This window comes from Elephantulus edwardii, unplaced genomic scaffold, assembly GCF_000299155.1.
Source record: "Elephantulus edwardii isolate Elephantulus edwardi_28Jun2011 unplaced genomic scaffold, EleEdw1.0 scaffold00008, whole genome shotgun sequence".
NCBI lineage: Eukaryota > Metazoa > Chordata > Mammalia > Macroscelidea > Macroscelididae > Elephantulus > Elephantulus edwardii.
In genome coordinates, this window is record NW_006399758.1 from 18,671,413 (window position 1) to 18,687,220 (window position 15,808).

The window sequence follows — 15,808 nt, forward strand, 5'->3', positions numbered from 1 at the left end:
CCATCCTCTCTTCCAAACTGATGAAACATTTGCAGTCAACATAATTCACTACCTACTAAATGACCAGGGATTTATATTCTAGTCTTTCTCCTCCACTTTGCGCTGTCAATCCAACCGCAAGCGCTTCAGTCCTACCAACTGACAAAGATGGGGCAATCTCTTCCCGTGGGATTAACTGCCTCTGAAAACCTACTGGAAGGTCAGCTATGTGTCAGTTCCCACTCAAAGCAATCCGTTTGAATGTTTTTAAAATCCATACCCCAGGGCGCCGCCTAGATGACTTCGGGGCTCTCTCCAGCACGCAGACACCTGCGTTCTTGGTTGACTGGGCCTCGGCTCTCTCTAGGCGAAACTACACTTCCCAGTGGGCTGTTCGTCACCCCAAGTACTGCTCCTGGCTCCCGCAGACATCGCGCAACTTTGCGAGGCAGTGTGGGTGAGAGAAGTAAAGAGGGGGTGGTTGATTCCCACTACGCTTACGCACCGCGAAATGGCTGGGAGGAAGGACGAGCAGAGAGGGGGCGCGCCCCTGATGGCGGAAGGCAAATCGGAGGAGGAGGAGGTTAAGCTCATTCTGTACCACTGGACGCATTCCTTCAGCTCTCAAAAGGTAGGAGCTAGGCCGGCGGGCGCACAGCCGGGTTTCAGCACCAGGACAGCTCCCGCGGGGTCGGCCCGGCGCTGGCGCACTGCGAGCCCTCAGTTACTGTCTTCACCTCCAGGTTCCTGGAGCGCGGGTATGCTCCTTGATCGGGGGGCAGGGGCAGCCCAGTCTGAGATTGAAACGCTGGGAACCAGTCACTGCTAGGGCAGAAAAGCATCACTTTCGTTATTTGTGCTGGAGGCCTTGCTGCAGGGCCTTGGAGAGTGAGGCAGAGGGAAGCAAGCGTCTTCCCTTCCATAACAGACAGACTCTATGGTTCCTTTTTCCTGCCTTCCTTGCTCCCGTTCACTTTCTTCATCCTGGCCCTGCGTACCTCGGTTTCCGGTTCTTTTCTAGGATGGGCACATAATTAAGTTTAGGACTCTCAAAGTGGCAACAGGGATATGCGGGGGGTCGGGGGGTGGGTGTGGGTGGAAGGGTGGTGGTGCTGCTGTATAATGAATATAGGCAAAAATTTTCATTACTTTGACCTTTCCCATTTATGAGACCTAAATGCCAGAATATACTTGTTAATCTAGGAATGGGAATACTGAAAAGATTAACGGTCGAGGAAGGCACTGAAGGACTTACTAGTGTCCTGGGAAGTCATTTGAAATCATTTGAAGGCACGTTTTGTGTAGTAACCAGTGTAAACTCTTACAGGTGCGCTTGGTAATTGCTGAAAAGGCATTGAAGTGCGAGGAACATGATGTAAGTCTGCCCTTGAGTGAGCACAATGAGCCTTGGTTTATGCGTTTGAACTCAACTGGAGAAGTGCCTGTCCTTATCCACGGGGAAAACATTATTTGTGAGGCCACTCAGATCATTGATTATCTTGAACAGACTTTCCTGGATGGTAATGTTTTAAGGCTATTTGTGATTTCTTGGATTTAATTTCAGCACATGTATACGTGTTCTTTTCTCTCTCTTTTTTCTGGTTTCATAATATTGGTTTAGTGATAAAAAGCTTTTCCATTTCCATAAGCACACATATACATCAGACAGTTATAGTAACAAAGTTTGAATGAACGTGTAATTCTCTTCAAAATAAATTTATGTCAATAACAGATTTCATTGTTGAATTTTTTTTATCTTAAATTTATTTTTTATAAAAACACGGCAGGTGGAAAGTTTTTGGTGATGATTCACTCACTAGTCGTGAGGTCAGATTCGCCTTATTAATTCCAAATCTACACTATGGAAATAAATTTTACCTAGATTAGTGAAGTGATTGTTTTCTTAAATGGCTCCACCTGAACAGTTAAGAGAAAAAGTGAGAATAAATTATAAACAAGGATGAACAAAGTGTTAGTATACTTTGGATCCTTTGCCCCTATTACTTTTGCAGAGTTTCTATATTTATATCTTTTTAAAGTAATTTTAGAATTTACATTTGCATGTTGTTGTTGTGTACCACTAAGTCAGACACCATAACGGACCCTCCAGCAGGTTTTCAGATGCAGTAAACTATGTGAAAGGAGACTGACCATCTTTTTCTCATGGAGCAGCTGGTGGATTGGAAGGAACCACATACCTTTGCATTGGCAGCACAATTCCTTACCACTAAGCCACTAGCATTCCTACATTTGCATAGTGCATTTAAATAATTTTTTTATTGGCAGTCTGTTTTTTGTCAAGTGTTTTGTAAATATTATTGAGTCTTCAAAAGAAGCTGCATAGGCAGGATAGTCATTCCTTTTTTGTATATTATTGTTGTTGTTGCTTGCCTTCGAGTCCGAGCACTCTTCATAATGACCCTATGAACAGAAGGCCTGAAGCCCCTCTACAACTATCGACATTTAACAAAGTTTCATAGACTTTTCAGAGGCATGTTGTTTAGGAAGTGGATGCCACCCCTGCACATTAGAAAAGAGAAACACAAGTTGCCTGGGGCAGAATGCAAGTAGTTTATGTACAAAATGCTTATACTGCTCTGTCTCGCATAGCTGTTGCCTTTTACATGGTTGTCTCACTTTGCTTCTGATGACAACCTTTTAAGGTGAACTGTACCTTCAAGGTTTTGCCCAAGATTCTACAGCTCATCATGGAAGTAGTTGTTGTGTACCATAGAGTTAAAATCAACACATAGCTGAGGTTCCTGTGTGTTTCCAGTTGCAGTTAATCGCAGTAGAAGAGGTTGCCTTCTTGTCTTTCTTCTACAGAGCAGCTGCTGACCTTTGAGATTGCATTGTAGCTTCTTACCACTAGGCCACCAGAGCTCAGGGACAAAACCTAGGAGTCCTCCCTTCCAGTCAGGTACTCCTTAGTCACATTAACCTTGTCTCTCAGGTCCCATGCCACTGCTTTATAACCATTCAACCCTTCTGTGCTTGCATAGTAAACCCTAGGCTCCTTGAGGGTAGGGACTGAGAATTGCTTGATTTCCCCCTCAATTTATTTTTTTGCCTGGTTCATCATGCTCAAAAGAATTTGCTATATAAATGAATGCTTAAATTAACAAAGTTGCATCCAAGTGGAGCTAATTAAAATGTTCTCACAGTTTTGCAAGGTCATTGATGGAAAGATTGGAGGAGTCTGAGCAGAAGTTTTGTTTAAAGGTCCCTATTGTTCTGAACCAAAGAATGCAAGAAATTTCTTTCTCCTGCATGATAACTTGCGATTACTTATAAATCTATATATGATGAGGATTGAACTGAAAATGGAGACTATGATATACATGATTTAAAACCATTTTTCTTAACCTGGAGCTTTTTGGAAATGGATAAGTCTCTTAGATCATTTGTGTTTGATGGGAAAGATTGTCATAAGATTGTGAATAAAACAATAATTGTATATGAATCTTATATGGAATAGTAAAAACTTTAAAAGATGTAAGTGAATGAACAGTCATGTTTAAACGTTTTGCTGACATCACCTAAACTACTACTTCCTCTTCCACCTTTCCTCTCCTCCTCATCCTCTTCATCCTCCTCTTCCTTCCATTGTTTCTGCAATAAGAAAGTCAACAATATAAAATATATAACATAGTAATCCTAATGTTTATCGTGCTGATTGTTATGATTATTTCTTAACATTTCCTTATGTTTTTCTTTTCTTTGAGATATAATAACAACAAAACAAATATATTCTGAGTCCTGCTTAGTTAGATTTAAATAATCAGCCAAAGGAAATATTAAGGACTTCCCCCCCCTTAATACTAAGCACTTTTTGTTACTATTTACTGTATCAGAGAGGATGGCAGTAAATGAGAGGATGCAATATGGGAACTCAGAAACTCATTGCTATTGCGTTGGAACCGACTTAGAGCTGACCCTCTTAGTGGATTTGAGGAGGTTGTACATGTGCTGGAGGAGTTTTCCTGTCACTTTCTCTTGGAGCCGCTGGTGGATCTGAACCAAGGGTGCCATCTTTGGGGTAGCGGCACCACTCCATATGCGCTAGGCCACTAGAGCTCTCTATGTACAAACTCTCTCATTGCTGTTGAGTTGGAACTGACTCATAGCTGACTCTCCAGTTTGTAAATCACACGGTAGATTTCCCATCTCCTGAGTAGTTGATGGATTCGAACAGTTTGCCTTTAGATTGGCAGTGTAACTCCTTACCTATTTGGCCATCATTGCATCCAATATAGAAACTGTTGTTACTGGGTGCCATTGAGTTTACTACAACTCATAGCAGCCCTCTGAACAACAGATCTGAGCCTTGTCCTATCCTTCACCATCTTCATCTCTTAAAATATTTGATCCCATTGTTACAGTCACTGTGTCATCCGTCTTATTGAGAGTCTTCCTCTCTCTCTCTCTGACCCCCTGCCTTTCCCAGCATGGTGCTTTTTTTCTAAGGACTGACTGACTGACCTCTCTTAACAACATGACTGGTATGTAAAACCAGGTTGCACTATCCTTCTCTCTAAGGAGAACCTTTGTTGCACTTTTCTATAGAAACTGCAGAGCTTAATTCTGGCTATTTTAGCAACTGGAGAGACAAAGCAAGTCCAGTTAATTCCTACTCTACTGTTCCCTCTTTTTCAAGAGGGCAGAGATTAATGGACCTAAAACTCATAATATAATTGAAGGGAGCATGAGAACAATTAGTTATATAAGTAAAGGCTAGTCTAGTCTGCAGGGAGCTCTGGAGGCCTTGGTGGGTAGTTGTGCTGCCAAATCAAAGGCTCACAGTTCGAATCCATCAGCTGCTCTGTTGAGAAAGGCAAGCAGTCTCTTCTTGTGTGATTTATAACCTCAGAAACCCTGCTGGAGGGTCAGATATGAGCTTATTTTGATGCCATCGGCAGTAAACTCTTGTTGCGTCTAATCTACAGATCCAGGTGAAATTTATTTCAGAATATTGAAAACAACTCCCCCAGAAAAAGCCCCCCAAAACCAAAACAACCCCAGACAACAACAGCAAAAAAAGCAAACACACTATTTTCATAAATAAATCATCAAGATGCTATTTTCCAAGTACCACTGGATGGGTTTAGAACCTCCAGCCTTTTGGTTAGTGATTGAATATTAGCCATTCACACCATACAGGGACTTAAGATATATTTGAAGATAGCATGTATATGTGATTTAGGAAGTATAAATTTATCTTTGTCCCCATTAAATGGCTACAGAATGCTTTTATTGTTTCTAATTTTTTCCCCCTTTTAACTTGTTTTTGGTTTCTCCTGCTCTCATTTATCATGATTTTCTGCTTTGTGTCTCTCTGTAATTAACCATATGTCTGTGCACAGTGCAAGCAAGACCTGTTTTGTCTTCTACTGAGTTCATTTGGGAAATTGAGTTCTATGCCATGACCTTAGTCACCAAGCCCAGCTTTCATTAAGGTTATCCCTCCCCTACTCTCTCCTTCCCCTAAAGTTCCACTCTTTAGTCCTACAATCTCCTCTCATTGCCAACTTTTCAAAACCCCTGGTTCCCTGATTTGTGTCCAGCACCTCTAAGTCTTCCCTTACTTTTCCATTCCTGATTCAGGTAAAATATTAGCAGCAAACTCTTTCTCTTTTTTAAATATTAGAACAGAAATACTCTTTGGTAAGACTGGAAAAGAAAATATAATGTAATTCAGAGGAACAATCTCTTGTGAAGTTTGAAGGAATTTCCCAAGTGTCTCTTGAAAAGCCTTGTTTCTAGAGGCAGTGGACTGCTGTGGTTTTGTATGTGGAGGAAGACAACATACACTTAGGAGCATGTTGTGTATGGGATACTGGACAGCTGGTTTTGGGAAGCATGCAAGAAGAGAAAGTGATACTAGAAGAAAATGTGGGTTCAGTGGTTATTTTGTGCTCTGACAGTGCTTCAGGAAATAGTTCGATAGTTATATGAGTAGAAGAAAATTGTTTTCATGGATCTAAACATTTGTCCTCCTTTAAAGAATTCAGAGTTGGCCAGATGGGAATTCCTCAGGAAGCAATTAGACATTCTTTTACCTACCCTAGAGCATGCTTCTAGAAACAAAGTGCCATGCGCTTCTGGAGAGAAGCCCCATCATCACTTGGCACTGGGAAGCAACTTGGTCCAGTAGCTATCTGAGGAGCATTTTAAAATATTTTATCATTTGTAATAGAATCAAGGTTATTAATTAAAGGTCTTTGGGGCCCAAGAAAGTGGTTATAAAACTTTTTAGTCTCAGGATCTTTTTGTACTCTTATAATTTGTTGAGGACACTTGAGAATATTTTCTTATGTGAATTACATCTATCATCATTTATAGTATAAATTAGAATTTTCAAAGTTTTAAACATAAGATCACACAAGCCGGGGGAGCTCTGGTGGCCTGGTGGCGGGAGGCTGCACTGCAGTCCCAGAGGTGCACAGTTCGAATCCACCAGATGCTCTGCCGGAGAAGGAGGAGCAATATCCTTCTGTATCAGTCAGATAGGATTTGACGGTACACGCATACAAAATAATAAAAAAACAATTAAAAAAAAAAAAAAGATCACACAAGCCCTTGCTCTATCAGTTCTCATAGAGTAATGGGTTCATTGCATATCTTGTCTCTGGAATGCACTGCTTGCACACTCAGATAAAATGAGAGTGAAAAATGCAATTAATATTCTAACATAAAAATATTTCCAATGTTATGGACCCTTAAGAGCATCTTGGGAGGGGCCCAGGAACCTTCAGACTACATATTGAAAACAGTTTCGCTGAAGGATCTATGAGTCTTATATAGGCAAAATTGCTATCTTTATTTTCTTTAATTTCAAGCAAATGTGTCATTTCTTTCCATAATCAATGTAAATATAATCCATAGCAATAACAGCAGTGCTTATGACTCTGTAACTCTTAGAAATTATAGAGATATTTATAACTTTTACATTATTGCCAATAACTTGAAATACCATTTATGCTTATGCCTGCTTTAAAATTGTGGTAATTATTAGACATTCATATAATATATTTTCATATAATACATTTTTTAAAAAGACGTTTATGTCATATATTTTCTGCATTTACAGACATTATTTTGAGAAGGTGTCCAGTCACCAGGCTACCAAAGAGGCCCTTGACCCACAGAGGCTCAGAACTCTAGAATTTTAGGGACTGTAGGAGGACTCCAGTCTACCCTTTCTCATGTAAATATCTGCCATGTGATAGTTGTGATCCTGGGTAATTGGGATTGAGGTCCTGAGGGGCTGTTAGTTCCTGGTGAGGAGAGATCAGCTGCTGTAGATACTCTGTCAGTTTGCCTTCCATATGAGGCCTGTGATGAAGTGAGCTCTCATTTTAGAAATGTGCTATTGAGAAGAAGTATACTGCTGATGTTTCATTCTTGATTATTCTAATAGCCTTTAGGATTAGACTGCCTGGCAGGAAATTAGACATTTGGTTTCAAGAATAACCTATATTTTTGTGTTGTTGCTGTCTTTCTTTTTTTTGGTGTGGCTTTTAATGTTGTGTCAGTCAGGAATTAATTCTTAAAAGTTTAATTCTCTTGATGAACCAAGGACTCCAGGTTAGTAGCCCATTTTTTTCTATAAGTAATGATCTGGCATTATGAGAACTTGCCTGAAATGGTGTGTGGAGAACAACCAACTTTGAATTGCCAGTTCTTATGATAAGTATTGAATTATCAAAGGTTTCTAAATTAAATAATCAAGCCAAGAAAGAAATTACTTAGGAAGGGTTAGGTTAATTTTTTCCCTAGTTGAAATAAGCTGGTTGAGATTTTATATATATATATATATATATGACAAATTTAGACACAGCTGGGAAGAGATTCTGAAGGAACATAGCTATGACCTTTACGTCCTGTGGTTCACTTTTATTCTTCTTGGATAGTCTCTGGAATGCAAACTATTTGAAGATGTTATTATAGTGCAATAAAATAGAGAACTGGTAGAATACAGATTAGTTTCATCTTACCTCTCTCTAATTAGCTATGGGATCTTGGGAAAAATTTTCATCTTCTATGTCTGAGTGTCTTTCTTAACTACAGAACTTTCCCAGCTCCAGTATTGTATAATAAAGGAAAACATGGGGATACATTACTCACTCATTCATTGCCATTCAGTCTGAACCAACTCATATCTGACCCTCCAGTGGATTTTCAGAGGCTATAAATTACATGGGAGGAGATTGCTCATCTTTCTTCCTCAGAGAAGCTAGTGGATTCAAACCGTGAACCTTTGGATTTACAGCACAATTCCCTATCCACTAGGCCACCAGCCCTGGGGACATAGTAATTAATTAAAATATATACCTCATGTGTCAATACCATGTTAAGCACTAGGTTTCAACAGAGAATAATACAGGATCCCTACCCCTTAGAGTTTACATATAATCTAGATTTGTAACCAGAAAAGGAGGATTTAATGAAAATTCATAGGTAAGTTGCTATAAATTTCCAGGGAAAATGCAACTCTGGCAAAAGCCTTTTTCCATTTCATTGAGATGGTCATTTCACAATCCCACAGCAACAGCCGGGCCACAGTTGTCGTTGATCAAAACCCAGTAGAGAGTTCCCTCTCATTTTCCCTTTCTGAGTTTTTCCTTCACTCAGTCAGCCTTTATTGAACACCTCAAATGTGTGAGGCTTAGGACTGGAGCTTAGATCATAGACTCTATGCTCTGAAGGGGCTCATGAGTAAATAAACAACTACTAACTGGGTGATCAGAGGTCAGTGTGATGTGTGTCAGATCCACACACCAGGAGGGCACACCTGGCCCCATCAGATTCTGGCAGTTATGATAGACCAGGGAATGTTCCATAGAGGAGGTGGCATAAATAACAGAAATATGAAGAATGAGTAGCAATTTATAAGGTGGAGAACTGGGAAAATCCCAGTGTAATCATGCATCAGGCCATTTCCCTATGTTTAATGTCTGAGTCTGAGGAAATAGCATCTGCTCAATTCCCTGATGTAACACTGAAAACATTGGTAAAGAGGAGATTGTAATCTTTGGTTTGGTTTTGCTTTTGGGTGTGATTTCTCATTTGTAACTTTTTCTTTAATATGTTTGTGTGTTTGTGTAGAGAAAACACCCAGGTTAATGCCTGATAAAGGAAGCATGTACTACCCACGGGTGCAGCATTACCGAGAGCTGCTTGACTCTTTACCAATGGATGCCTATACGCATGGCTGCATTTTACATCCGGAACTAACTGTGGATTCCATGATCCCAGCTTATGCAACAACACGGATTCGCAGTATGTAAAAATCTGTCTTCTGTTTCTGTTCACTCAGTTTTGAAACCTGACTTGTCTCCTGGCCATTGAGAGAATTCTGTGAATAGGTCATTGAGTTCTTCATGGACATGCATGCACCTTCTGAATATTCTGTGCTTCAGCATTTCAACCTGATAGTTCAACTGACCGCTTGTCTGTAGACTTGGTTTTCCACCTCTTGGCCTTGAGGGCCAAGCTTGAATTAAACTCTAAGTGTGACCTGTGAAAAAAAATAAAGAACCTATTTCCATGGATAGGTGAACTGGGAATTAGGAAACCTGGAAACTTCTGGGATTAACTGATGTTATTCTACCTTTAAATTCGGGGATTGCAGATTTATTGAGAATGAGTTGGGACATCAGAGCACTAATTTCTTCTTGTCCTGAGAGTAGCATACAGTCAAATAAATGCCTGAGTGGAGAAGAAGGATAATGCTACATGGTACAGGTGGTCACTAGGGCTAGAGAGGCAATGTGGCAGTGGCTGGAGGGTGCTAAACTAGAAACATGAATCACACAGAGTTCTGGACTGTATGTAATACGCATATAGTCTTACTATATATTTTTTTTGTAAGGAACAACATCTTACAGGTTTGTTTTTGTTTTTGTTTTTTTTAACATCTTACAGTTTTAAGGACATCCTTAGCATTTTTTTAATCTGCTTTATTATCTCAGGTCTTTGGTCTTCATTGTACCTTATTGAAATCTTATGATCTCCTTCCATTTCCTACATTGTTGTTGATGATTGCCTTCGAGTTGAGCAGACTCGTAGCCACCCTATGAACAAAAGGCTTCTTGAACAACTATCAACATTTATCAAAGTTCATAGTTTCCGGAGGCATGTTCCTGCATTCAGATAACTGAATGAGGGCATGAAAGTTTACGTAGTCCTTTCAGTGCTGAAATTGAGCTCAAACCCAGGTCTTCTAAACTCCTAGATTGTTTAGTCTATGATATTGTTGTTGTGTAGCATAGCACCAGAATCACCCCATAGCTGACCTTCTGGTGGGTTTTCAGGGGCAGTTAATGGCACGGGAGGAGATCGCCCATCCTTCTTCTGCAGATTCCATTATATTATACCTCTCTTGTACCAATTCAGCCAGGTGCTTTTAGCACTGTCTACTCTCTCCTTCCTTCCACTCTTTCTCCATCTGGCCCTTTTACTCCACACACTTCCCTCCTGCTCTCTTCTTTCCCTGCTTTTTCTAACCACCTTCCTTCTCTTTACTTCATAGTCCTTTCTTCTTGCCTCTCCCATTCTTCTTTGTCCTTTCTGTAAATGTGGAATATAGTGTTTGAAACAAGTATTCCGGCTCCAATTCCACCACCTGTTACTTGTTTTAAAATGAGGCTATTCTACCTCTTTTATTAGAAAGAAAGAAATTATAAAAAACTTTATTAGAAAGTAAAACAACTAATCTGCACTTAGCATTTTCCTAAACACTTTTCATGGTATTTCTCATTTAATTCTCACCCTGTGCAGCAGATACTCCTTTTGTTGCTGTTGTTATGTACTGTTGAGTTGCTTGTGACTCATTGTGACCCTATGTACAACAGCCCTAAACCCTGCTCTATCCTGTGCCACGTTGGTGGTAGAGTGATAAGTATAGCTGCCTTCCAAGCAGTTGACCTGGGTTCGTTTCCTGGCCAGGGCAGCCAGCAGACCAATGAAGTACTCCTAGATTTTTGTTGTTTGGATAAGGAAACCGAGAAAATATGTCTACAGCAGAAACAGGGGTTTGTATCTGTTTCTTAATATCAAGTATCCGCTCTTCTCCTTGTTTCTCATCTAGAAAGGAGCAAAAGTTTCTCTCTGCTTCAAAAAATATTTTTATTGTCAGGTCAAATAGGTAACACAGAATCCGAACTGAAGAAACTTGCTGAAGAAAATCCAGATTTACAAGAGGCCTACATTGCAAAACAAAAACGTCTTAAAGTAAGTAAACTAGGGTTCTCTACAGTTGATATCCATTGTGTGTATTAAATAGTCTTTTTTTTTTGTACCATACCACTATTTCTAGAATGTCTTCTAAATCAATGTAGCTGTTAACTGGTGCATGTTACCTTTGGCTTATGCTGTACTTTTAGAAAGAATCATCATTATTACATGTGATAGTTATACCAAATAGCAATTATTGAAAAAAACAGATATTATGTTGGTTGTCAAAGAAAGTTATAAAATGAAAAAGTTCATAAACTATTCTGGGAATCTCTGCTTTCCTCTTTGTGTTGTTATACCCTGACTTATAATCACTGACCACATCCCTCTATCCCTTCTAGGAGCAGAGCTTTGCCCCTCCAGTTCTGATCAATTTCTTGGTAATACCTTTTCTGTCTTTAAATGTGGTGACAAGCTTCTACCAGATTTAAAATAGAGCAAACATCCAAACTCCCACCTCTTCTCTCTAGTTCTCAAATGTATAAACATATCTTTCTTTATTCTACTTAGCTGAATGAGCTCCTTGAAGAAACATCTAAACATACTGTCCCATTCCTGACTTTCCACTCACTAACCACTCTGTTACGCGGAGTGTTATGCACCTGTGTTATGCAAATGATACAAGCTTGCTTGCTGAAACTGAAGAGGACATCAGGCATATGCTGCAGAATGTCAAAGACTAGTTTTCAATATGAATTGAAGCTCAACATCAAGAAAACAAAGATTCTCACCACTGGGCCAATTGATAGCTTCATGATAGAGAAGAGATTGAGTTGTTAACAACTTTAGCTTGCTTGGTTCCACAGTCAACACTCTTGGCACCAACAGTTAGGAAATCAAAGAGGAATTACACTGGGAAAGTCAGCTGTCAGAGACCTCTTTAGAGTACTGAAGAACAATGATGTCAGTCTGGAGACTAAGGTGTACCTTTTATAGGCCATGGTCTTTGTAATTACTCGCTTTGTGTCAAAGAGCTGGACAGTGATTAAGGGTGATAGAAGAAGAATCGATGCCTTTGAGTTGTGCTGGAAAAGAGTGTTGAACGTAATGTGGACTGACAGGAGAATTAACAGGTTGGAAGAGGGTGAAGCAAAGCTGCTCCCTGGAGGCAAGGATTTTGAAGCTCTGTTTACATATTTTGGGCACATGGTCAGGAGGGACCAGTCCTTGGAGAAGAACATCATGCTTAGAAGGGTGGAGGGACAGCATAGGACAGGATGAGATGGATTGACTCAGTGACTGGAGAAGTGGGATTGGGTCTGTCAGAGATGATGAGATTGACTCAGGATAGGGCAGGCTTTAGAGCTGTTGTACATAAGGTTGCTATGAGTTGCAGATGACTCGACAACACATAACAACCACCACCATCACTCTGGGAGACAGTTGGGCAGTCTCCTTCCATAAAGATTTACAGCCTCGGAAACCCAGTTAGAGGGAGTGAATTAGAATTGATTTGACAGTAGTGGATGTGGTTTGGTTCATACTTTTGTACAACTTCAGGGGGCCCATGGAATTCCTTCACTGAAGAATTCCCAAGTGACATGGATCTCATATTAAGAACCCCATTAGCGGCAAGAAGTTGCATTGCAATCCCGGAGACGCACGGTTTGAATCCACCAGATGCTCTGCTGGGGAAGGAGGGATAATCTCCTCTACCAGTCAGATCTGATTTGACGGTACACACACAAACACACAAATAATTAATATATATGTTTAAAAAAAAGAAAAAAAGAACCCCATTAACTATTGATGAATTGAGGTGAAGTACATGAAAAAGACCGAGAGATAGGAGACTGAGAATGGAAAGAATCAGATGATAGCAATGCAAGGAGAGGTATTTGAGATGCCCTCCTTCTTAGGAAGGGAATTCCGATGCCAAAGTCTGTAGGAGTTACGATGATACCCCGATGGCCAAGCCTGTATGGCAGTTTGAATATCCTAGACACTCCAAGGTAGGAAGACGGGCAAGCTCTCTACCCACTCCCCAGGACTCCACCACCTTCTCCTTTCACTCCATTCCTTCTTATTTCAGATTTTTTTTTCTTTGTCATTTCTTTTCCATTTAAAGTTTTTATCTGCCTTGATCTCAGAACCCATTCATCTGTGGTATCTGTTGGCATTGATGATGATTATTTAACAAAGTGTGTGCGGTCTAGGGTTAAGAGGTGACCACAGCTGCCAATCGGCCAATCCTGAGTTAGATAGAAAAAGACGTCTCTTTCTGTGGCTTCTCCTCTGTCTCCACCGAAGTTGTCAGGAGGTGGTGGTCTGGATTCTGGAATATTTTCTAGGCTGAGTTGTTCCCCCCTTGACTTAATGGTATTTTATTTCTATCTGTTGTCCAGAATAATTGGCTTCAGCTCTTTAAGATTTTTTTCTACTTTGCTTTCTATTTTCTTACTGATGTAAGTAACCCATTTTGTTATTGTTGTTGTTTCCAATCAGTCAAAGCTACTTGACCATGACAATGTCAAATATTTGAAGAAAATTCTGGATGAGTTGGAGAAGGTTCTGGATCAGGTTGAAACTGAGTTGCAAAGGAGAAATGAAGAAACTCCAGGTAGCTTCTTAATAATTTTCCCCCTTTTTTTTCCTCAACATCAAGAGGATTTATAAAAACATTCTTATTTGTTACTCAAAACATTTTGGATATCTGTTTTAGTGTTAGTTGTTAGTTTTCCTTTATTATGGTAGTAGTAATACTGAATTCAACAAAATTCTAGCATGTAACTCTGTCTCATAAGTGAAATATGGCTGATGTGGGATTTTTCTATAGAATTTAATTAATGGTTGGGAGATTATTTCTATAATCTCCTATCTACATATTTTAATTGCAATAGTGATTTTGGTTGAATAATCGTAGTAATGCTCCCCCTAGGTTTTTCCTTAAGCTGATAGGAGATCAACTTGCAATCCAAAGCATTCTCACCCCACACACATGGTATCTGCAGGACTGGCTGGGGCATCCATGTATCTGTGTATTCTGCTGGCCATAGTTCGTGGTTAAGACATTGTCCAGGTGTGCACATAGGGACCTGTAGCTCTAGAATTACAACACAAAGTCCATGCTACCTGAAACCCCCTTCACAGTGAGGCCTCTCTTTTGATTTAAATAAGTAACTGTTGTTGTGTATCAACAAGTCTATTCTGACTCACAGCTGACACTCGTCTTCAGAGGCAATGCATTGCAAGGGAGGAGACTGTCCATATTTTCTCCTGCAGAACAGCTGATGGGTTCAAACCTTGTACTTTTGGGTTGGTGGTACAGTTCCTTAACACTAAGCCACCAGAACTCCCTGAATAAATAAAAGCAGAAAATCCAACTTGATGGCCCTGTAGCATATCTCTGGTTTTCCTGAACCAGAAGGAAGTCAACTTCTCTGGCTCTCAACAACTCAAGAGTCTTTAACAAAATGATAGACAGGCATTGAGGTCAAATACGTTTGGTGTCACCAGGGGACCTGAGTTAGATAGATGTCAAGCAAGTCTTCCTTAGCTTGGGATGTATTAGCATGGCTTTCCCCGCCCTGCCCTGCCACCCAACCCCAGCATAAAATTACTCATGAGGTGTCAAGAAAATGTGATGTATGCGGTTCAAATCCACCAGATGCTCTGCTGGAGAAGGAGGGGGCAATCTCCTCCTGTACCAGTCAGATCTGATTTGACGGTACACATTAAAATAATACAATAAAAATTTAAAAAAAATTAAAAAAAGGAAATGTGATATGACCTTCATTTTTACTACATCCATACTCACCTTTAGGACTGAGTCCACAGATTGCAGCTGGGGTCTGTCTGTCCAGTGCTTGTCCCTGATTCTCTGTGTTCCTTTCTCTGATTAGAAGAGGGCCGGCAGCCTTGGCTCTGTGGAGAATCCTTTACGCTTGCCGACGTCTCACTTGCCGTCACACTGCATCGCTTGAAGTTCTTGGGGTTTGCAAGGAGAAACTGGGGAAATGGAAAGCGACCCAATCTGGAGACCTACTACGACCGTGTCTTGAAGAGAAAAACATTTAACAAGGTTTTAGGACACGTCAACAATATATTAATCTCTGCAGTGCTACCGACGGCATTCCGGGTGGCCAAGAAGAGGGCCCCAAAAGTTCTTGGCACCACCCTTGTGGTTGGTTTGCTTGCAGGGATGGGATACTTTGCTTTCATGCTTTTTAGAAAGAGACTTGGCAGCGTGATACTAGCACTTAAACCGAAACCAAATTATTTCTAGGCTCACAGAGATCAGTTCATCCAGCCATTCAGCTAGACACTTGTCCACTCCTTAAGGCCCACAAAGAATTATCTAACTGGACAACCAGGGGAAAACATAATTTACTTTACTTTTCGGGTAGTTTATGTGGGAAGAAGCACCTGTGGAAATGTTTTGTGGGCTGGTTGCTTTGAGATACTTACTTGAGAGCCTAAACGAACCTATTCTTTAACCATGTGCAGACTCAAGATATATTAACACTGGCATTTTGAGAATTGACCTTGAGTCCAAATGCAGGTTTCAAGTTCTAAGTTACTAGGAGAGGAGTGAGGAGTAGATGATCTGATCATAGTGAGTTGTGCTTGCAGAGATCTGTTCATCCAGGTC

The 15,808-nt window shown here is 40.4% G+C and overlaps 1 protein-coding gene across 1 annotated transcript; it reads left to right on the plus strand.

Annotated features, from left to right (window-relative positions):
• The first annotated feature begins 480 nt into the window (after window positions 1-480).
• Window positions 481-15,483, plus strand: GDAP1 (ganglioside induced differentiation associated protein 1). Its single transcript, XM_006880475.1, has 6 exons — window positions 481-610; window positions 1,307-1,499; window positions 9,088-9,261; window positions 11,120-11,214; window positions 13,663-13,777; window positions 15,060-15,483. Exons 1-6 carry the CDS (start codon window positions 491-493, stop codon window positions 15,440-15,442), a joined length of 1,080 nt encoding a protein of 359 aa, XP_006880537.1. The 5' UTR covers window positions 481-490; the 3' UTR covers window positions 15,443-15,483.
• Window positions 15,484-15,808: the final 325 nt, after the last annotated feature.